This window comes from Bombina bombina, chromosome 4 (assembly GCF_027579735.1).
Source record: "Bombina bombina isolate aBomBom1 chromosome 4, aBomBom1.pri, whole genome shotgun sequence".
Taxonomy (NCBI): Eukaryota; Metazoa; Chordata; class Amphibia; order Anura; family Bombinatoridae; genus Bombina; species Bombina bombina.
The window spans coordinates 776,448,990-776,472,382 of record NC_069502.1 but is presented as its reverse complement, the minus strand read 5'-3'; the positions used below and the strand labels follow the sequence as shown (position 1 = coordinate 776,472,382).

Below are 23,393 nucleotides of genomic sequence, written 5' to 3'. Positions count from 1 at the left end.
AATGCTAGATATGTCAGAATCCAATTCATGTTGCGCTAAATTTTCCAACCAAAAAATTGATGCAGCCGCAACATCACCCAAAGAAATAGCAGGTCTGAGAAGATGACCTGAATATAAATAGGCCTTCCTTAGATAAGATTCAAGCTTCCTATCTAAAGGATCCTTAAAGGAAGTGCTATCTTCCATAGGAATAGTGGTACGTTTAGCAAGAGTAGAAATAGCCCCATCAACTTTGGGAAACTTTTCCCAAAACTCTATAGATTTTGCTGGTAAAGGATACAATCTCTTAAACCTTGAAGAAGGAATAAAGGAAGTACCTGGCTTATTCCATTCCCTAGAAATCATATCAGAAATAGCTTCAGGAATGGGAAAACCACCTGGGGAAACCACAGGAGGTTTAAAAACAGCATTTAAACGTTTATTAGACTGAACGTCAATAGGACTGGTTACCTCAATATCCAAAGTAATTAACACTTCTTTTAATAAAGAACGCATATACTCTATTTTAAATAAATAAGTAGATTTGTCAGTGTCAATATCTGAGGAAGGATCTTCTGTTTCAGATAGATCCTCATCAGAAGAGGATTAATTATTATTTTGTTGGTCATTTTAAATTTCATCAGCTAAATGAGAAGTTTTAAAAGACCTTTTACGTTTATTAGAAGGTGGAAATGCAGACAAAGCCTTCATAATAGATTCAGAAACAAATTCTTTAAAATTTACAGGTATATCATGCACATTAGAAGTTGAAGGAACTGCAACTGGCAATGTACTATTACTGATAGAAACACTATCTGCATGTAAAAGTTTATCATGACAACTATTACAAATGACATTCGGTGGTAAAATTTCTACAATTTTACAACAAATGCACTTAGCTTTGGTAGAACCAATGTCAGGCAGCAATGTTCCAGCAGAAACTTCAGAGACAGGATCAGATTGGGACATCTTGCTCAATGTAAGAGAAAAAAACAACATATAAAGCAAAATTATCTATTTCCTTAAATGACAGTTTCAGGAATGGGAAAAATGCAAAAGCATAGGCCTCTTGATAGAGAAAAAAAAACAGGAGGCAAACATCAATGGAGTATTGAAATAATGAAAATAATGACCGGAAATGACACACTTGCGTCGTTAATGACGCCGCCGTGTGAAAGGTCACGTCACGTATGACGCCGGAAATGACGAAGTTGCGTCATAAACGTATTTTTTTCGCGCCAAAAAAAGTTCGCGCCAAATATGACGCAATAAAGTCTAGCATTTGATGCACCCGCGAGCCTAACACCCGCAATTGCAAAAAATAGTCAAATTGAAAAAAAAAAAAAATTCTTAAAGTGTTTACATTCCCTAATATGAAACTGACAGTCTGCAGAAGGAAATACATGAACCTGACTCATGGCAAATATAAGTACAATACATATATTTAGAACTTTATATAATTGCATAAAGTGCCAAACCATAGCTGAGAGTGTCTTAAGTAATAAAAACATGTTTTTCTCTGAAAATAGAGAAGAGAGGAGCGCAGACTCAAATGCAGAGTAATAACAGTTTTAATATAACACACACGACAAATGGCCACTCACAAGATAAAAGTTAAAATTCAGCATATATGCAACAAAAACACCCAAGACTTATCGTCTCATGTCAGCCTCCTTCTGTATTCCAAGGATGTCAAAGTTGGCGTGTCCCTCCAATGCTTTCCAAAACACAGCCCGGTTGTCAAAATATGTCCGTTAAAAGTGTCTCCAAACGAAGTTCATGCAAAGGCATCAGACATGAACAACAGTGGTAATTGTACCTGTGATTCAACACTGGAATATGGGGCAAGCAGATTAAAGAAAGCGGCTATGTGGTAACGTTCCTCTGCTCTTATACCTCCAGACTCGTAGCTGCAGACTTAGAGCTGGGGCGGCTTCACAGGAACGGATGGCTCAGGGGTGGGCGGGTCTCTACGCGTTTTGTCACGTCTCGGCGTGACTTTCTCAAGAGTGATAGGTGAAGAGGTAGGAGAGGCTCTATAAAGGGGAGTGTAAATGCACACACCCACTTATTTGACCAATCACATGGGGTAAATGACGGCAATGTTGGATATCTGAGTTAAAAGAGACATAAAAAGGAAATAACAATACTTTCTTTGGGATTTTACAATAATAAATACGATAAGCATGTACATATTAATTAATAAAATGGGCATACTAATAATACCATACAGTATAGAAACAAGACTATAAATAAATAAGTTAAAAAGAATATGCTATGAATACATCGACCAATATTCAAGTATTAAAATATTATATATACTGAAAAATGCATAAACATGTATATGAAAATTACATATAAATATAAATATATATATCTTAAAAATACTAATAATAGTGACACTTAATTAATATTAAAAAACAATAAAATTAATGTATGTTGTAAAACTATTTTATAAAAAAGCCTGCAAATCAATTTCTATATTTAACCCATTGGGCTCCATGCAATTGAGATTTTTAATCCAAAAGGTTTCTTGTTTTCTGAGTTTTAATAGCCTATTTGTATCCCATACATTAGGTTTTACCCACTCTATGACTTTGACAGTGAGATCTAGGGGATTTTGATTGTGGTGGGTTTTAAAGTGATGGGACACACTATGGATTTTCAAAGCCATTTGAAATATTACTTACATGTTCTCTGATTCTGTATTTGATTTTCCTCTTTGTGCGCCCTATGTAGATATATCCACATTTGCAGACTAATTGATAGACCACATATGTAGTGTGACATGTATATCTATCTTTACATGTATACTTTTTGCTATTATTATAATTGAAAACATGAGTACTGTCTTGATCTATTAAGGGACACAAAACACAATCTTTCTTTTTGCACGGATGTAGACCATTTTTACCCCCACACCATTTATTCAGAGGAACAGATTGTTTTTTATTATCTCTTAATTTTGTGGGAGCAATATAATTTTTAATATCTTTGCTCTTCTTAAAAATCACCTGCCGTTTATCTTCCAAAATTTGATTAAGGATGGGATCTAATTTTAATACATTCCAATGTTTTCTAAGAATGTTTTTTATTTTAAAATGCTGATTGTTGTATTGTGTCACAAACTTGGGATGATTGTTTGTGTTTTTGTTTTTGTATTTGGGTGCGCTGGTCTTATTATTCAAAAGAGAATTTCTATCCATCATGTTTACTCTTTCTCTACTTTCCTTCAAAAGATCCATATTGTAACCCTTTTCTCTGAATTTGTCTATTAAAATGTCTGATTCTTTCTGATAGTCATCCGAATTGGTACAATTACGTCTTAGTCTTTGGAATTGACCCAGGGGAATGTTTTGTTTCCACCGTCTTAAATGGCTACTTTTGATATTTAATAAGCTATTTCTCTCAGTGGGTTTGCGGTAATTTCTAACAGCAACTTTATTTGTGGATTCATCATGATAAAGAATAAGGTCCAAGAAGGGTAAAGATACAGTTGAATGTTCCATAGTAAAATTAAGATTGTATGTATTGGAGTTTATATGATTCAAAAAATCATTGATCCTATTTTGTGGACCCTGCCAGATAATAATATCATCTATATATCAATGATATTTTACAATATCATCTTTAAAAGGATTATTGTTCCAAATAAAATGAACTTCAAAATGAGATACATATAGATTGGCATAGGACGGGGCGAAGGTTCTCCCCATCGCTGTGCCTTGATGTTGGCGATAGTAGATGCCTTCAAATAAAAAATAATTATGATTTAAAATAAACGAAATTCCTTCTAATAAGAACTCTATCTGTCTTTCTGCAAATGTATTTTCTCCAACATAGGTGTGTCCGGTCCACGGCGTCATCCTTACTTGTGGGATATTCTCTTCCCCAACAGGAAATGGCAAAGAGCCCAGCAAAGCTGGTCACATGATCCCTCCTAGGCTCCGCCTACCCCAGTCATTCTCTTTGCCGTTGTACAGGCAACATCTCCACGGAGATGGCTTAGAGTTTTTTAGTGTTTAACTGTAGTTTTTATTATTCAATCAAGAGTTTGTTATTTTGAAATAGTGCTGGTATGTACTATTTACTCAGAAACAGAAAAGAGATGAAGATTTCTGTTTGTATGAGGAAAATGATTTTAGCAACCGTAACTAAAATCCATGGCTGTTCCACACAGGACTGTTGAGAGCAATTAACTTCAGTTGGGGGAACAGTGTGCAGTCTCTTGCTGCTTGAGGTATGACACATTCTAACAAGACGATGTAATGCTGGAAGCTGTCATTTTCCCTATGGGATCCGGTAAGCCATGTTTATTACGATCATAAATAAGGGCTTCACAAGGGCTTATTAAGACTGTAGACTGTTTCTGGGCTAAATCGATTCATTATTAACACATATTTAGCCTTGAGGAATCATTTTATCTGGGTATTTTGATATAATAATATCGGCAGGCACTGTATTAGACACCTTATTCCTTAGGGGCTTTCCCAAAGCTTAAGCAGAGCCTCATTTTCGCGCCGGTGTGGCGCACTTGTTTTTGAGAGGCATGGCATGCAGTCGCATGTGAGAGGAGCTCTGATACTTAGAAAAGACTTTCTGAAGGCGTCATTTGGTATCTTATTCCCCTTTGGGCTTGGTTGGGTCTCAGCAAAGCAGATACCAGGGACTGTAAAGGGGTTAAAGTTTAAAACGGCTCCGGTTCCGTTATTTTAAGGGTTAAAGCTTCCAAATTTGGTGTGCAATACTTTTAAGGCTTTAAGACACTGTGGTGAAAATTTGGTGAATTTTGAACAATTCCTTCATGTTTTTTCGCAATTGCAGTAATAAAGTGTGTTCAGTTTAAAATTTAAAGTGACAGTAACGGTTTTATTTTAAAACGTTTTTGTACTTTGTTATCAAGTTTATGCCTGTTTAACATGTCTGAACTACCAGATAGACTGTGTTCTGAATGTGGGGAAGCCAGAATTCCTATTCATTTAAATAAATGTGATTTATGTGATAATGACAATGATGCCCAAGATGATTCCTCAAGTGAGGGGAGTAAGCATGGTACTGCATCATTCCCTCCTTCGTCTACACGAGTCTTGCCCACTCAGGAGGCCCCTAGTACATCTAGCGCGCCAATACTCCTTACTATGCAACAATTAACGGCTGTAATGGATAATTCTGTCAAAAACATTTTAGCCAAAATGAACCCTTGTCAGCGTAAGCGTGGCTGCTCTGTTTTAGATACTGAAGAGCATGACGACGCTGATATTAATATCTCTGAAGGGCCCCTAACCCAGTCTGATGGGGCCAGGGAGGTTTTGTCTGAGGGAGAAATTACTGATTCAGGGAACATTTCTCAACAGGCTGAACCTGATGTGATTGCATTTAAATTTAAGTTGGAACATCTCCGCATTCTGCTTAAGGAGGTATTATCCACTCTGGATGATTGTGAAAAGTTGGTCATCCCAGAGAAACTATGTAAAATGGACAAGTTCCTAGAGGTGCCGGGGCTCCCAGAAGCTTTTCCTATACCCAAGCGGGTGGCGGACATTGTTAATAAAGAATGGGAAAGGCCCGGTATTCCTTTCGTCCCTCCCCCCATGTTTAAAAAATTGTTTCCTATGGTCGACCCCAGAAAGGACTTATGGCAGACAGTCCCCAAGGTCGAGGGAGCGGTTTCTACTTTAAACAAACGCACCACTATACCCATAGAGGATAGTTGTGCTTTCAAAGATCCTATGGATAAAAAATTAGAAGGTTTGCTTAAAAAGATGTTTGTTCAGCAGGGTTACCTTCTACAACCAATTTCATGCATTGTCCCTGTCACTACAGCCGCATGTTTCTGGTTCGATGAGCTGATAAAGACGCTCGATAGTGATTCTCCTCCTTATGAGGAGATTATGGACAGAATCAATGCTCTCAAATTGGCTAATTCTTTCACCCTAGACGCCACTTTGCAATTGGCTAGGTTAGCGGCTAAGAATTCTGGGTTTGCTATTGTGGCGCGCAGAGCGCTTTGGTTGAAATCTTGGTCGGCTGATGCGTCTTCCAAGAACAAGCTACTAAACATTCCTTTCAAGGGGAAAACGCTGTTTGGCCCTGACTTGAAAGAGATTATCTCTGATATCACTGGGGGTAAGGGCCACGCCCTTCCTCAGGATCGGCCTTTCAAGGCAAAAAATAGACCTAATTTTCGTCCCTTTCGTAAAAACGGACCAGCCCAAAGTGCTACGTCCTCTAAGCAAGAGGGTAATACTTCTCAAGCCAAGCCAGCTTGGAGACCAATGCAAGGCTGGAACAAGGGAAAGCAGGCCAAGAAACCTGCCACTGCTACCAAGACAGCATGAAATGTTGGCCCCCGATCCGGGACCGGATCTGGTGGGGGGCAGACTCTCTCTCTTCGCTCAGGCTTGGGCAAGAGATGTTCTGGATCCTTGGGCGCTAGAAATAGTCTCCCAAGGTTATCTTCTGGAATTCAAGGGACTTCCCCCAAGGGGGAGGTTCCACAGGTCTCAGTTGTCTTCAGACCACATAAAAAGACAGGCGTTCTTACATTGTGTAGAAGACCTGTTAAAAATGGGAGTGATTCATCCAGTTCCATTAAGAGAACAAGGGATGGGGTTCTACTCCAATCTGTTCATAGTTCCCAAAAAAGAGGGAACGTTCAGACCAATCTTAGATCTCAAGATCTTAAACAAGTTTCTCAAGGTTCCATCGTTCAAGATGGAAACCATTCGAACTATTCTTCCTTCCATCCAGGAAGGTCAATTCATGACCACGGTGGATTTAAAGGATGCGTATCTACATATTCCTATCCACAAGGAACATCATCGGTTCCTAAGGTTCGCATTCCTGGACAAACATTACCAGTTCGTGGCGCTTCCTTTCGGATTAGCCACTGCTCCAAGGATTTTCACAAAGGTACTAGGGTCCCTTCTAGCTGTGCTACGACCAAGGGGCGTTGCGGTAGTACCTTACTTGGACGACATTCTGATTCAAGCGTCGTCCCTTCCTCAAGCAAAGGCTCACACGGACATCGTCCTGGCCTTTCTCAGATCTCACGGATGGAAAGTGAACGTGGAAAAGAGTTCTCTATCCCCGTCAACAAGGGTTCCCTTCTTGGGAACAATTATAGACTCCTTAGAAATGAGGATTTTTCTGACAGAGGTCAGAAAAACAAAACTTCTAGACTCTTGTCGGATACTTCATTCCGTTCCTCTTCCTTCCATAGCTCAGTGCATGGAAGTGATCGGGTTGATGGTAGCGGCAATGGACATAGTTCCTTTTGCGCGCATTCATCTAAGACCATTACAACTGTGCATGCTCAGTCAGTGGAATGGGGACTATACAGACTTGTCTCCGAAGATACAAGTAAATCAGAGGACCAGAGACTCACTCCGTTGGTGGCTGTCCCTGGACAACCTGTCACAAGGGATGACATTCCGCAGACCAGAGTGGGTCATTGTCACGACCGACGCCAGTCTGATGGGCTGGGGCGCGGTCTGGGGATCCCTGAAAGCTCAGGGTCTTTGGTCTCGGGAAGAATCTCTTCTACCGATAAATATTCTGGAACTGAGAGCGATATTCAATGCTCTCAAGGCTTGGCCTCAGCTAGCGAGGACCAAGTTCATACGGTTTCAATCAGACAACATGACAACTGTTGCGTACATCAACCATCAGGGGGGAACAAGGAGTTCCCTAGCGATGGAAGAAGTGACCAAAATCATTCTATGGGCGGAGTCTCACTCCTGCCACCTGTCTGCTATCCACATCCCAGGAGTGGAAAATTGGGAAGCGGATTTTCTGAGTCGTCAGACATTGCATCCGGGGGAGTGGGAACTCCATCCGGAAATCTTTGCCCAAGTCACTCACCTGTGGGGCATTCCAGACATGGATCTGATGGCCTCTCGTCAGAACTTCAAAGTTCCTTGCTACGGGGCCAGATCCAGGGATCCCAAGGCGGCTCTAGTGGATGCACTAGTAGCACCTTGGACCTTCAAACTAGCTTATGTGTTCCCGCCATTTCCTCTCATCCCCAGGCTGGTAGCCAGGATCAATCAGGAGAGGGCGTCGGTGATCTTGATAGCTCCTGCGTGGCCACGCAGGACTTGGTATGCAGATCTGGTGAATATGTCATCGGCTCCACCTTGGAAGCTACCTTTGAGACGAGACCTTCTTGTTCAGGGTCCGTTCGAACATCCGAATCTGGTTTCACTCCAGCTGACTGCTTGGAGATTGAACGCTTGATTTTATCGAAGCGAGGATTCTCAGATTCTGTTATCGATACTCTTGTTCAGGCCAGAAAGCCTGTAACTAGAAAGATTTACCACAAAATTTGGAAAAAATATATCTGTTGGTGTGAATCTAAAGGATTCCCTTGGGACAAGGTTAAGATTCCTAGGATTCTATCCTTCCTTCAAGAAGGATTGGAAAAAGGATTATCTGCAAGTTCCCTGAAGGGACAGATTTCTGCCTTGTCGGTGTTACTTCACAAAAAGCTGGCAGCTGTGCCAGATGTTCAAGCCTTTGTTCAGGCTCTGGTTAGAATCAAGCCTGTTTACAAACCTTTGACTCCTCCTTGGAGTCTCAATTTAGTTCTTTCAGTTCTTCAGGGGGTTCCGTTTGAACCCTTACATTCCGTTGATATTAAGTTATTATCTTGGAAAGTTTTGTTTTTAGTTGCAATTTCTTCTGCTAGAAGAGTTTCAGAATTATCTGCTCTGCAGTGTTCTCCTCCTTATCTGGTGTTCCATGCAGATAAGGTGGTTTTACGTACTAAACCTGGTTTTCTTCCAAAAGTTGTTTCTAACAAAAACATTAACCAGGAGATTATCGTACCTTCTCTGTGTCCGAAACCAGTTTCAAAGAAGGAACGTTTGTTGCACAATTTGGATGTTGTTCGCGCTCTATAATTCTATTTAGATGCTACAAAGGATTTTAGACAAACATCTTCCTTGTTTGTTGTTTATTCAGGTAAAAGGAGAGGTCAAAAAGCAACTTCTACCTCTCTCTCTTTTTGGATTAAAAGCATCATCAGATTGGCTTACGAGACTGCCGGACGGCAGCCTCCCGAAAGAATCACAGCTCATTCCACTAGGGCTGTGGCTTCCACATGGGCCTTCAAGAACGAGGCTTCTGTTGATCAGATATGTAGGGCAGCGACTTGGTCTTCACTGCACACTTTTACCAAATTTTACAAGTTTGATACTTTTGCTTCTTCTGAGGCTATTTTTGGGAGAAAGGTTTTGCAAGCCGTGGTGCCTTCCATTTAGGTGACCTGATTTGCTCCCTCCCTTCATCCGTGTCCTAAAGCTTTGGTATTGGTTCCCACAAGTAAGGATGACGCCGTGGACCGGACACACCTATGTTGGAGAAAACAGAATTTATGTTTACCTGATAAATTTCTTTCTCCAACGGTGTGTCCGGTCCACGGCCCGCCCTGGTTTTTTAATCAGGTCTGATAATTTATTTTCTTTAACTACAGTCACCACGGTACCATATGGTTTCTCCTATGCAAATATTCCTCCTTAACGTCGGTCGAATGACTGGGGTAGGCGGAGCCTAGGAGGGATCATGTGACCAGCTTTGCTGGGCTCTTTGCCATTTCCTGTTGGGGAAGAGAATATCCCACAAGTAAGGATGACGCCGTGGACCGGACACACCGTTGGAGAAAGAAATTTATCAGGTAAACATAAATTCTGTTATTTCCCAAAATATCCTTAACTGCAGACAACCCCTTAATGTGAGGGATACTTGTATAAAGGGATGAAATGTCACAAGTGATCCATGTAAAGTTTTTGGCCCAAGGAAAATCTTCATATTTGTTTATCACATCTATAGTGTCTCTGAGATAGGCTCTGGTGGATTTGACTATAGGTTGTAAAAAATTATCAATAAATTTGGATAGATTATCACACAAAGAGCCTATCCCAGAGACTATAGGTCTGCCAGGGGGATTTAGTGAATCCTTGTGGATTTTTGGCAGATGATAAAAACATGCAATTTTCGGTGCAACTTCATATAAATAATTGTATTCATTCGTATTAAGAATTCCCTCTAATTTAGCCAATGATAGGAATTCAAACAGTTCTTTCTTATATTTTTCCGTAGGATTGAAGGTTAATTTCTGATAAGTGTTAAAATCAGAAAGAAGTTTATTAGCCTCCTTAAGGTAGTCGCACCTATTTTGTACGACAATACCCCCCCCCTTTATCAGCCGCCCTGAAGACGACGTCCGTGCACTTACTAAGATTATTCAGGGCAGCCCTTTCTGTTTTTGTGAGGTTGTCTCTTATATTTGAGATATGTGATATTGAATTGTGAGAGAGAGATTCTAGATCTTTACAAACTAATTTATTAAATATTTTAATGTACTCGGATTGTGTATGTTGGGGATAGAAAATTGACTTTCTTTTTAAATCACAATGTTTTATGGGAAAATCTTCACCATCTTCATATATGGAAATATATGCCCAATCTGAATTATCAGTTAAAGGGTCATTACTATCAATGTTAGTGTGGCTATCCAAGCTAATTAATGAGTTCAATGTTTGTAAATCATCATTATCTATTATAGATCCTGATGGATTTATATCAAAATCTGTCTGTTTGTGGAAATACCTTTTTAGTGTGAGATTTCGAATGAATCGTTGGAAATCTATATACAAATCAAAGTGATTGGGACCACTAGTAGGTGCAAAGTTCATACCTTTGGCTAACAAGTTCATTTCAGAGTCATCAAACTTTTTGTCAGATAAGTTAAATATCATTTTAACCCCTTGTTTTAATTCCATATCTCTGTTTCTTTTTTCTCTGTTTGTGTCCCCCTCTACTCCCTCTGAATTTTCCTCTTCATAAGGTCTTTTTGGATTTCTCTGACTTAGTGGAGGAGGGATGGATAATAAGGGTACTATCTCCCCCCCCTCCCTGTTGTCTCCATGGGGGAACCCCTAAAAAAGAAGGGTTATGAGTAGATGGAGGATAATTAAAGTTCTGTTTGACTTTGTTGTGATAGTTACCATTATGTGAACGATTATGGTAATTTTGTCTAGGGGATGGATTTCCACCATAGTGGGGACTCTTCCATCTAGGTTTTGCCCCTTGTTTATTCCAATGAGGGGATTGTGGCTGTGTTTCTAGTGCAGTATACCTATTTTCTAAATGAAAATTCTGATGGGAGTTATTCGTCAAACCAGTCATAACATGTTGTTTTTCTTTATTAGTATTTCTCTCTTGTTGATGACTATTATGGTTGTGACCATGTGTATAGTTCCTATCACTATTAATAACTCCATTCACTATTTTGTTATAGACTGGTCCTTCATTTTTGTTTTTGTAATATCCTGAAGTTTTTGTCCCTGTAAGATCAGAATTAGGTGTAGATTCATCCCCTAGGGCTTGTCCTCTATAGGGACCCTGTTGAGGTCCTGTATTCTTTTTGTATGAATAGACCTTATCGGTCCTAAAATCTTCTAGATCTCGCTGTAACTTTTTTGCCTTAGATGACTCTAGTTCTTTGGAAAAAGTGTCAACTCTATTTTGAATATTGCTATTCATTTCTTGCCATTTCTGTATATGTTCATATGGTTTGATTTTGATTATTAAATTATCAATGTCAGTTTTGAGTTTCTCGAGCTTAGATTCAAAAAGTTTGATTAATGCTATAGAGCAGTTATGTAAAATTTGTTCCCACTCTGTCTGGTACTCAACTTCGTCTAAGTTAAATGCCGGGAACTTGAAAATTCTAAGGCCCCTGGGTATTACATTGTGTAGGATGTAATTGTCTAATAACACTAAGTCCTGCCACTCCTTAGCATCTTTTATTAGTTTTCATTTAGTGTTTATACAATGGAAACTAGTGCACCTTCACTTACAACTTTTGGTATTAATGAAAATAGATCTAAACGCCAACGTGCACAAAATTTACTTACTAGCACTGCTACAATTGTAACTACTGAGGATCCTATAGATATCTTCAGAGAATTAGAAAAAGTATTATTAAAAGATGCTAAGGAGTGGCAGGACTTAGTGTTATTAGACAATTACATCCTACACAATGTAATACCCAGGGGCCTTAGAATTTTCAAGTTCCCGGCATTTAACTTAGACGAAGTTAAGTACCAGACAGAGTGGGAACAAATTTTACATAACTGCTCTATAGCATTAATCAAACTTTTAATCAAATATAGGGAATCTAAGCTCGAGAAACTCAAAACTGACATTGATAATTTAATAATCAAAATCAAACCATATGAACATATACAGAAATGGCAAGAAATGAATAGCAATATTCAAAATAGAGTTGACACTTTTTCCAAAGAACTAGAGTCATCTAAGGCAAAAAAGTTACAGCGAGATCTAGAAGATTTTAGGACCGATAAGGTCTATTCATACAAAAAGAATACAGGACCTCATCAGGGTCCCTATAGAGGACAAGCCCTAGGGGATGAATCTACACCTAATTCTGATCTTACAGGGACAAAAACTTCAGGATATTACAAAAACAAAAATGAAGGACCAGTCTATAACAAAATAGTGAATGGAGTTATTAATAGTGATAGGAACTATACACATGGTCACAACCATAATAGTCATCAACAAGAGAGAAATACTAATAAAGAAAAACAACATGTTATGACTGGTTCGACGAATAACTCCCATCAGAATTTTCATTTAGAAAATAGGTATACTGCACTAGAAACACAGCCACAATCCCCTCATTGGAATAAACAAGGGGCAAAACCTAGATGGAAGAGTCCCCACTATGGTGGAAATCCATCCCCTAGACAAAATTACCATAATCGTTCACATAATGGTAACTATCACAACAAAGTCAAACAGAACTTTAATTATCCTCCATCTACTCATAACCCTTCTTTTTTAGGGGTTCCCCCATGGAGACAACAGGGAGGGGGGGGGAGATAGTACCCTTATTATCCATCCCTCCTCCACTAAGTCAGAGAAATCCAAAAAGACCTTACGAAGAGGAAAATTCAGAGGGAGTAGAGGGGGACACAAACAGAGAAAAAAGAAACAAAGAGATATGGAATTAAAACAAGGGGTTAAAATGATATTTAACTTATCTGACAAAAAGTTTGATGACTCTGAAATGAACTTGTTAGCCAAAGGTATGAACTTTGCACCTACTAGTGGTCCCAATCACTTTGATTTGTATATAGATTTCCAACGATTCATTCGAAATCTCACACTAAAAAGGTATTTCCACAAACAGACAGATTTTGATATAAATCCATCAGGATCTATAATAGATAATGATGATTTACAAACATTGAACTCATTAATTAGCTTGGATAGCCACACTAACATTGATAGTAATGACCCTTTAACTGATAATTCAGATTGGGCAGATATTTCCATATATGAAGATGGTGAAGATTTTCCCATAAAACATTGTGATTTAAAAAGAAAGTCAATTTTCTATCCCCAACATACACAATCTGAGTACATTAAAATATTTAATAAATTAGTTTGTAAAGATCTAGAATCTCTCTCTCACAATTCAATATCACATATCTCAAATATAAGAGACAACCTCACAAAAACAGAAAGGGCTGCCCTGAATAATCTTAGTAAGTGCACGGACGTCGTCTTCAGGGCGGCTGATAAAGGGGGGGGGTATTGTCGTACAAAATAGGTGCGACTACCTTAAGGAGGCTAATAAACTTCTAATTTTAACACTTATCAGAAATTAACCTTCAATCCTACGGAAAAATATAAGAAAGAACTGTTTGAATTCCTATCATTGGCTAAATTAGAGGGAATTCTTAATACGAATGAATACAATTATTTATATGAAGTTGCACCGAAAATTGCATGTTTTTATCATCTGCCAAAAATCCACAAGGATTCACTAAATCCACCTGGCAGACCTATAGTCTCTGGGATAGGCTCTTTGTGTGATAATCTATCCAAATTTATTGATAATTTTTTACAACCTATAGTCAAATCCACCAGAGCCTATCTCAGAGACACTATAGATGTGATAAACAAATATGAAGATTTTCCTTGGGCCAAAAACTTTACATGGATCACTTGTGACATTTCATCCCTTTATACAAGTATCCCTCACATTAAGGGGTTGTCTGCAGTTAAGGATATTTTGGGAAATAATAAATTTGCAGAAAGACAGATAGAGTTCTTATTAGAAGGAATTTCGTTTATTTTAAATCATAATTATTTTTTATTTGAAGGCATCTACTATCGCCAACATCAAGGCACAGCGATGGGGAGAACCTTCGCCCCGTCCTATGCCAATCTATATGTATCTCATTTTGAAGATCATTTTATTTGGAACAATAATCCTTTTAAAGATGATACTGTAAAATATCATCGATATATAGATGATATTATTATTATCTGGCAGGGTCCACAAAATAGGATCAATGATTTTTTGAATCATATAAACTCCAATACATACAATCTTAATTTTACTATGGAACATTCAACTGTATCTTTACCCTTCTTGGACCTTATTCTTTATCATGATGAATCCACAAATAAAGTTGCTGTTAGAAATTACCGCAAACCCACTGAGAGAAATAGCTTATTAAATATCAAAAGTAGCCATTTAAGACAGTGGAAACAAAACATTCCCCTGGGTCAATTCCAAAGACTAAGACGTAATTGTACCAATTCGGATGACTATCAGAAAGAATCAGACATTTTAATAGACAAATTCAGAGAAAAGGGTTACAATATGGATCTTTTGAAGGAAAGTAGAGAAAGAGTAAACATGATGGATAGAAATTCTCTTTTGAATAATAAGACCAGCGCACCCAAATACAAAAACACAAACACAAACAATCATCCCAAGTTTGTGACACAATACAACAATCAGCATTTTAAAATAAAAAACATTCTTAGAAAACATTGGAATGTATTAAAATTAGATCCCATCCTTAATCAAATTTTGGAAGATAAACCGCAGGTGATTTTTAAGAAGAGCAAAGATATTAAAAATTATATTGCTCCCACAAAATTAAGAGATAATAAAAAACAATCTGTTCCTCTGAATAAATGGTGTGGGGGTAAAAATGGTCTACATCCGTGCAAAAAGAAAGATTGTGTTTTGTGTCCCTTAATAGATCAAGACAGTACTCATTTTTTCAATTATAATAATAGCAAAAAGTATACATGTAAAGATAGATATACATGTCACACTACATATGTGGTCTATCAATTAGTCTGCAAATGTGGATATATCTACATAGGGCGCACAAAGAGGAAAATCAAATACAGAATCAGAAAACATGTAAATAATATTTCAAATGGCTTTGAAAATCATAGTGTGTCCCGTCACTTTAAAACCCACCACAATCAAAATCCCCTAGATCTCACTGTCAAAGTCATAGAGTGGGTAAAACCCAACGTATGGGATACAAATAGGCTATTAAAACTCAGAAAACAAGAAACCTTTTGGATTAAAAATCTCAATTGCATGGAGCCCAATGGGTTAAATATAGAAATTGATTTGCAGGCTTTTTTATAAAATAGTTTTACAACATACATTAATTTTATTGTTTTTTAATATTAATTAAGTGTCACTATTATTAGTATTTTTAAGATATATATATTTATATTTATTATATGTAATTTTCATATACATGTTTATGCATTTTTCAGTATATATAATATTTTAATACTTTAATATTGGTCGATGTATTCATAGCATATTCTTTTTAACTTATTTATTTATAGTCTTGTTTCTATACTGTATGGTATTATTAGTATGCCCATTTTATTAATTAATATGTACATGCTTATCGTATTTATTATTGTAAAATCCCAAAGAAAGTAGTTATTTCCTTTTTATGTCTCTTAACTCAGATATCCAACATTGCCGTCATTTACCCCATGTGATTGGTCAAATAAGTGGGTGTGTGCATTTACACTCCCCTTTATAGAGCCTCTCCTCCCTCTTCACCTATCACTCTTGAGAAAGTCACGCCGAGACGTGACAAAACGCGTAGAGACCCGCCCACCCCTGAGCCATCCGTTCCTGTGAAGCCGCCCCAGCTCTAAGTCTGCAGCTACGAGTCTGGAGGTATAAGAGCAGAGGAACGTTACCACATAGCCGCTTTCTTTAATCTGCTTGCCCCATATTCCAGTGTTGAATCACAGGTACAATTACCACTGTTGTTCATGTCTGATGCCTTTGCATGAACTTCGTTTGGAGACACTTTTAACGGACATATTTTGACAACCGGGCTGTGTTTTGGAAAGCATTGGAGGGACACGCCAACTTTGACATCCTTGGAATACAGAAGGAGGCTGACATGAGACAATAAGTCTTGGGTGTTTTTGTTGCATATATGCTGAATTTTAACTTTTATCTTGTGAGTGGCCATTTGTCGTGTGTGTTATATTAAAACTGTTATTACTCTGCATTTGAGTCTGCGCTATTCTCTTCTCTATTTTCAGAGAAAAACGTGTTTTGCAATCAAGGTCTGTGGAATCACCTGTTCCAGAGGAGCTGCTGGAATCTTTTGCCTTATTCATATGATCTTTTTAGAACAAGTATAAAGAACTTTCCTTGCATTTATATCACTGGACATTTTGCTATTTGTATTTATATTTTATACAATAACATTTGGAATGTTTTTCATATGATATTCAATTTATAATTTCCAGGATCATTGCGCTGCTTTGGTGTGTGTGTGCAAACACTCCCCAATTCTTTGAGTAATAAAAACATACTTACCAAAAGACACCCATCCACACATAGCAGATAGCCAAACCAGTACTAAAACAGTTATTAGTAGAGGTAATGGTAAATTGAGAGTATATCGTCGATCTGAAAAGGGAGGTAGGAGATGAATCTCTACTACCGATAACAGAGAACCTATGAAATAGACCCCCGTTAGGGAAATCATCGTATTCAAATAAGTGATACTCCCTTCACGTCCCTCTGACATTCGCTGTACTCTGAGAGGAATCGGGCTTCAACAATGCTGAGAAGCGCATATGAACATAGAAATCTTAGCACAAACTTACTTCACCACCTCCATAGGAGGCAAAGTTTGTAAAACTGAATTGTGGGTGTGGTGAGGGGTGTATTTATAGGCATTTTGAGGTTTGGGAAACTTTGCCCCTCCTGGTATGATTGTATATCCCATATGTCACTAGCTCATGGACTCTTGCCAATTACAGGAAAGAAATTGTATTCTCTCCCTTAATCATGAAAGAAAATGTTTGGGTATAGTGTCCCTTTAATGCTTTGACTGGGTTGTCTTTGTCTCCTCCTGGTGGCCAGGTGATTGTATTCCCAACAGAAATTAATGATTTTGTGGACTCTCACTACCATTAAAAAAAAAGTAGTATCACATAATGGTTCCGTGTTTAATAGCTGCATGAAAACATTACAAGAACTAGCAGTTATTGTCTGTAGTTTACCTGTGAGTTTAGACACTTTTGCAGCGACCTTCTCAGCAAAACCAATTCTGGTATTTAATCCCGTTCCAACAGCGGTACCACCAGCAGCTAGTTCATAAATCCTTGGAAGTGCAGATTCAATTCGACTAATTGAATATTTAATTTGTTGTACATAACCACTAAATTCCTGTGCAAGGGAAGAGGCAATAAACATGATTCAATGACAATAAAAAGTTTAATGGTTTAGTTTCTGTGATGACAATGTCGCTTCTACAAGAACTTTGAGTTAAATGCCACAAAGTAAAATACTGTACTGTTATAAACAGTACATATTTAGATAAAGGAAAGATAAGAAAAGAGTAGAAAAAAAGGGAGGGGGGAGATTTATAACTTAGTTAAAAAAGGTTTATTTAGATTTGTCCTTATTTAGCCTGTTAATTGTTTTGCTCCCACAGCAATATAACATCTAGGATAAAATCTCTTTTGCCTGCAAAGCTATAATGATTTTTTTCAAGTTCAATTAAATATTGTACTTCTTTAACACACTGATTATATGTTGGTATTTGTGTTTTCTTCCATAGACCAGGAATGGGGTGTTTGGTGCAGTTTAACATATTTTGAAGTAGTTTTTTACAAAGTTTACATCTTATGTTCGGGAAAAGGTTAGTGAGAACTAATGCAGGAGATAGTGTGATATTCATATCCAGAGTATAATTTATGTCATTATTTATCGATTCTCAAACCCACTTTAGTACAGGGCAAGAGTATCAGATAGGCGGCATAGATCATGTTTCTCCACAGCCCCTCTAGCATCTAGCCGAGGCTCCAGGATAAATTTGTCTTAGTTTTTGGGGGGTAAGATAACACCTAAACAATAGTTGAAAGATTTTTTTCCACTGTGTGTCTGGTAGCCGCTTCTGTAATTCTATTTCCCAACATTTAGAATATGTTGGTTGTCTGTCAGGTAAAGTTTATTGCAACATTTTGTATATAATTGATATGTGTGTTTTCGATATTTCTGTATTAAATTTCAAATTTTGTTAAGGGCTTAAAAAGCAAATCTTTGAGGGCAAGTCATAATAGCATGTCTAATTTGGAAATATGCAAACCATTGATGGAAAGGGGAGCCCATCTCATTTTTCAGAGTGCTTTGTGATTTGATGGTTCCTTCATCTATTAGAAGGTAAATAGGCATGCAAGTCTCGCTTCTAAATTTAATCCAGTAAACATGTGTTTCTGTAGAAGAGCAGAATTATTCATCAAAGGGGTCAGAGGTGATATAGAATTAGATATGTTTGGAAAGTTCTTAACTATCTTATCCCATGTATCTAATGTGTATTTAGTAAATGTCAAATGTTGTTGTTTAGTTAAATATATTTCAATTTGAACCCATAGTTTTGAGGGATTGTTATGATTCCAGGCGACAATACGACTCATGTGCACTGCTCTATAGTAGTTGATAATCCGCCGTCTTCTTTATAGATGTATAACGTGTGTTTTGTAATGCTTGGTTTCTTATATGCCCATATGAAAGAATTTATCATTCTTTGTTGACTAGTAAGGAAATTATCTGTCAGTGCTAAGGGGAGGCTTTTTAAATAGGTATAGATATTTAGGGATGATCATCATTTTAATTGTACCAATACGGCCTTACCAAGAAACTTGGTTTTGTTTGTGCCATGTTTCCAACAATTTAAAGTTTTCCATTTAAAATGGTACATAATTATTGTCAAAGAGCGTTTTTGGGTCTTCATTTATGATAAGTCCTAGATATATAACTCTATCTGTAACTAAAAATTCTGTGTTAAACTTGATGTAGTTTCTTCTTCTGTAAGGTTAATCAGAATAAGAGCTGATTTTTCAATATTAATTGAGAAGTTTGATATGCTTTTGTATTGTATTAATAATTGTTTGAGTGCTGGAATAGAAGTATACAGTGCTTGAAGTGTTAATATTATGAGAACCGCAAATAATAAACATATTTGCTCTATTTTACCATATTTTATCCCTATAATTTCTGGATGATTCCTCATTTGCATGGCCAGGATTTCTACTGTTAAAGCGAACAGGAGCGGTGATAGGGACATCCCTGTCTCGTTCAGTGTCCAATAGGGAAAGATTGTGATAGTATATTATTAACTTGCACCTTAGCTGTGGGGCTTGTCTATAAAGCTTGAATTTGAGATATAAATTTAGAGGGGACCCCGAACTTTGACAGGGTGGTCGACAGACCACATAAATTCCCAGTCTACCCTGTCAAAGGCCTTTTCCGCATCCGTGGATAATAATATTAAAGGTGTGTTATTGTATTTAGCTGATTGTAAAGAGAAAAAAACTCTCATAGTATTTTCTTTCGCCTTTCTGCCCGGGATGAAGCCCAACTGGTCCGGATGGATCAATTTAAGCAAGAATTTATTTAGTCTTGATGCTAATAGTTTAGCATAAACCTTTACATCAATATTTAACAGCGAGATAGGGCGGTTATTACCTACCCTATCCGTTAGTTTATCGGGCTTAGGAATTACAGCAATTATTGCTTCTAGTATAGTTTGAGGGAAGTGACTTCCCTGGTCTATAGATTGATAGAGTGAGTAATGCCTGCCCTATATGTTGTAGGAAAAGTTGATAACATTTTGCTGTAAGATCATTCGGGCCAGGCGTTTTACCCGGGGGCAAAGTATCCATTTCATCTTTTGTCAGTGTTGGAGTGTTTGTTTAAAGTAATTGTTAACCCTCTGAGTCTTATCTTCCAAGTTGTGCGTTTTTAAATTATAGAAAGATGTATAATATGATACAAAGCTATCTGCAATATCTTTACTATTATTATGAGCTATATCTGATGAGTGTGATAGTGTTCTAATATATGTATCTAATTTCTTTTTCTTGAGTGTTCTAGCTAGGAGCCTGCCTGCTTTATTTCCTCCTATATAAAATTTGGCTTTCGTAGATAGGGCTTGCATTTGAGCGTATTGTGTTAGGTGTTTAAGTTTTCTCTTGCTTCCTTCAATTCTGTTAAAAGTTGATAGTTTGTTGTGTTTTGTTTATGTCTATGTTCTATTGTGGTTAGTGTGTTGGTCAAATGTGTTAGTTGTGATGTTTGTTGTTTTCTAAGTCTTATAGAATGTTTTATTAATTCCGCTCTAATGAAGCTTTTTTACGCTTCCTAGTTGTTAGCAGCTGATGTTTCTTGTGGGTCACTGAAGTGAAAGAATTCATATGTACTTTATGCTATTTGTTCTATTATTAAGGGATCAGAAAAGAACGTGGAGACCACTGAAAAGTACTGATGACTTTATTGTGGTCTGACCATGATTTTTGCAATATTTGAGTTTTTTAATGCAGATAGTAAATTTTGGCTACATATTATATAATCGAGTCTTGTATAATTGTGATGTAAGTGGGAAAAGAATGTATAATCTTTTTGGGTAGGATGTGCTATTCTCCATGTGTCAAGTAAAGTGAGGTTTTGACAGAGCCTGCCAGTTGGCTTTTATTTGGCGAGTGCGTATATATAATCTGCCTGTGGGCATATAGGAAAATTAAAGTCACCACCTTTTATAATTGGTCCCTTGGCCATGTCTATAATACTATTGGCCATTTTTCTAAAACAAATGCTGGGGATGGCCTCTTAGGTGCATACACGCTTACAATTGTGATGGGAGCACCATACAGTAATCCCACCATAATCAGAAGCCTACCATCGTTATCCATATGTTGTTGTAAAAGCTCAAATAGAATATTTTGTCCGATAGAGCTGCATACTCCGTTTTTCTTAGTAGGACCTGAACTGACATAATGCTGTGTGTAATGTTTTTTTGATAAGGTAGGTTCATTCTGTTTTTTAAAGTGTGTTTCTTGGGTTAGTACAATATCAATTCCTTTTTTTGAAAGAATATGCTAGGGAGCGTTTTTTGGCAGATAAAAAACCCTTTACATTTTGTGTGGCTAATGCATTGATTGTATTGATGTTATTCATGAAACTGCAAGATTAAAAAATAAAATTAAAATTAAAAAAGTGGCAAAAGGAAGATGAAAGAAAAAGAAAGAAGATTATAAAAATTCACGTATATTTGTAGTTCTGTGTTGAGATCGGGGGACTGTTGTCGTGATTAGCCAGAACTCAGCCAAGTATAAAATTATATTTATATATATTGGAGCATTACATTTTAACACCATATTGATGTTCTTATTTACATTTCTCCTTGTGATTCCTACAAAATAATCATTTGATCATTGTATAGCAATAATAGTATATAATCCATATAATGGGTTTAATACTTTAACCGACTTCCTAGTCTACTGATTATACTTTTCCATATATTATGATGCATATTGCTATTATAATGGTCTTCTTAGTTAAGTTTCTTTTTATAATACTTGTTAGCTATTACTAAACATTTTATAACAAACATTACCCACTTTGCTATCAATGTAGCAAAATAAAATGTGCAGCGAGTACGTTAGTGTATCCCTTTAGTGAATTTCTTATTCAATTAACTCCAGTTTTTATATGTTACTATAATACTTTTTCCCAACTAGAGTGCCTTTCTTATCTATGGAAAAAGAACCCAAACTATAAATGGTGATATTAGTCATTGTAAGATCCTTATACGATAAACTTAATATTTCAACTAAACTATTGAACTATATATTATATATCTGAAATCCTATTCTATAATATAGTGGTTATGTATCTTTATTTGATAGTGCATATTTACCTATCTCCACTTTTGTGTTTTAAACTAAATTTCTTGGAGGTGTGCTACTCCACTAATAGTATTCGTCTGTGTTATGTATTTCGCAATAAACGTGCTAATAATTGTGATTAAGTTAAACTTTTGAATACTTTATAAGACGCTAATAATTAACTTAATGTACCTGTCTGCTACGTCCAGGCCAGGTGTTAAACACCTGTCTACTACTCTTTCATTATTTGCAGTATGGTAATAGTATCATACCTATTTTTCTCATTATAGTGCTTAATACCTATTAATAAACATAATCATACAAGTGTATCAAGCCTGTAACAGATAGTTATGGAACTGATAGGAGGCAATTGCCTCTATTGTCCATGATAATATATGTTATACAGTTATTCCCTACTCCAACCTAACTGATAGTAGGATAAGAAGGTCCATATTCTATTATTTTTTCCTTGACTATCTTTTGAACCTCTTTCTGGATCATCTGAATATGTTTTAGCATTTTTATCCAGCACTTCTGACCAGGGTATTCTTTGCGGTTTAGATGTCATCTGTGTAGCTTTCCTTACTTGCTGGGTCAGAATTTCACTTGAGGTATATTTAGCAACTCGCAAAAATTAATAGTGTCCTCAGTAGATTTACACTCTATTTGTTTTCCATTTCTTAGTACCAGGATTGAGGTTGGGAATCCCCACCTATATGGTATCTTTAAATTCCTCAGTTAAGCTGTTAATGGTGCAAAGTCTTGTCGTTGTTGCAAAGTTTTAGCCGATAGATCCTGAAAGATCTGTATCTTCGCTGATTGGTACTGTATGGTCGCGTATAGTCTCGCCAGGTTATATATAATCTCTCTGTGCTGGTAAATTTGGAAGCATGCTATAACATCCCTTGGTGGCTGGTTTTCGAGTGGCCTTGGTCTTAAGGCATGGGACGCTTTTTTCTAGAGGCATTTCTGGTATTGGGGTATTATTCTTTTGCCATTTCTTGAAATAGAGGTTGTAGGTACTCTGGTATTGCAGCCCCTTGGACTGTTTCTGGGATGCCCCGAAAGCGCAGATTGCTGCAGCGTGCTCTATTTTCGAGCTCATCCACCTTGTTCTCAAGGTCAGTAATTTGTTGTTGTTGTTGGTTTGACATAGTAGCTGTTGCTTCCATGAAGGTGTAATGTATATCCTCTCTCTCTTTTTCTAGCACTGTGACTCTAGAGCCTAAGTCGTTAATGTCCTTCTTTTGTTCAGCGCACTGTTTTAATGCACACCTTTACTTGCTCTATTCATTTTTCAATAGCTTCAAGTGTAACCAGTGTTTCTGTGTATTGATTTATTGAGG

At 37.1% G+C, this 23,393-nt stretch overlaps 1 protein-coding gene across 2 annotated transcripts in view; it reads right to left on the bottom strand.

The window, feature by feature from the left end:
• Window positions 1-23,393, bottom strand: part of FH (fumarate hydratase) — an 837,567-nt gene that overhangs the window by 530,273 nt on the left and 283,901 nt on the right. For both annotated transcript variants that reach the window (XM_053711136.1, XM_053711137.1), the window contains exon 6: window positions 17,383-17,548. In XM_053711136.1, coding sequence (XP_053567111.1) covers window positions 17,383-17,548 — 166 coding nt within the window. The remainder of the gene's footprint in view (window positions 1-17,382; window positions 17,549-23,393) is intronic.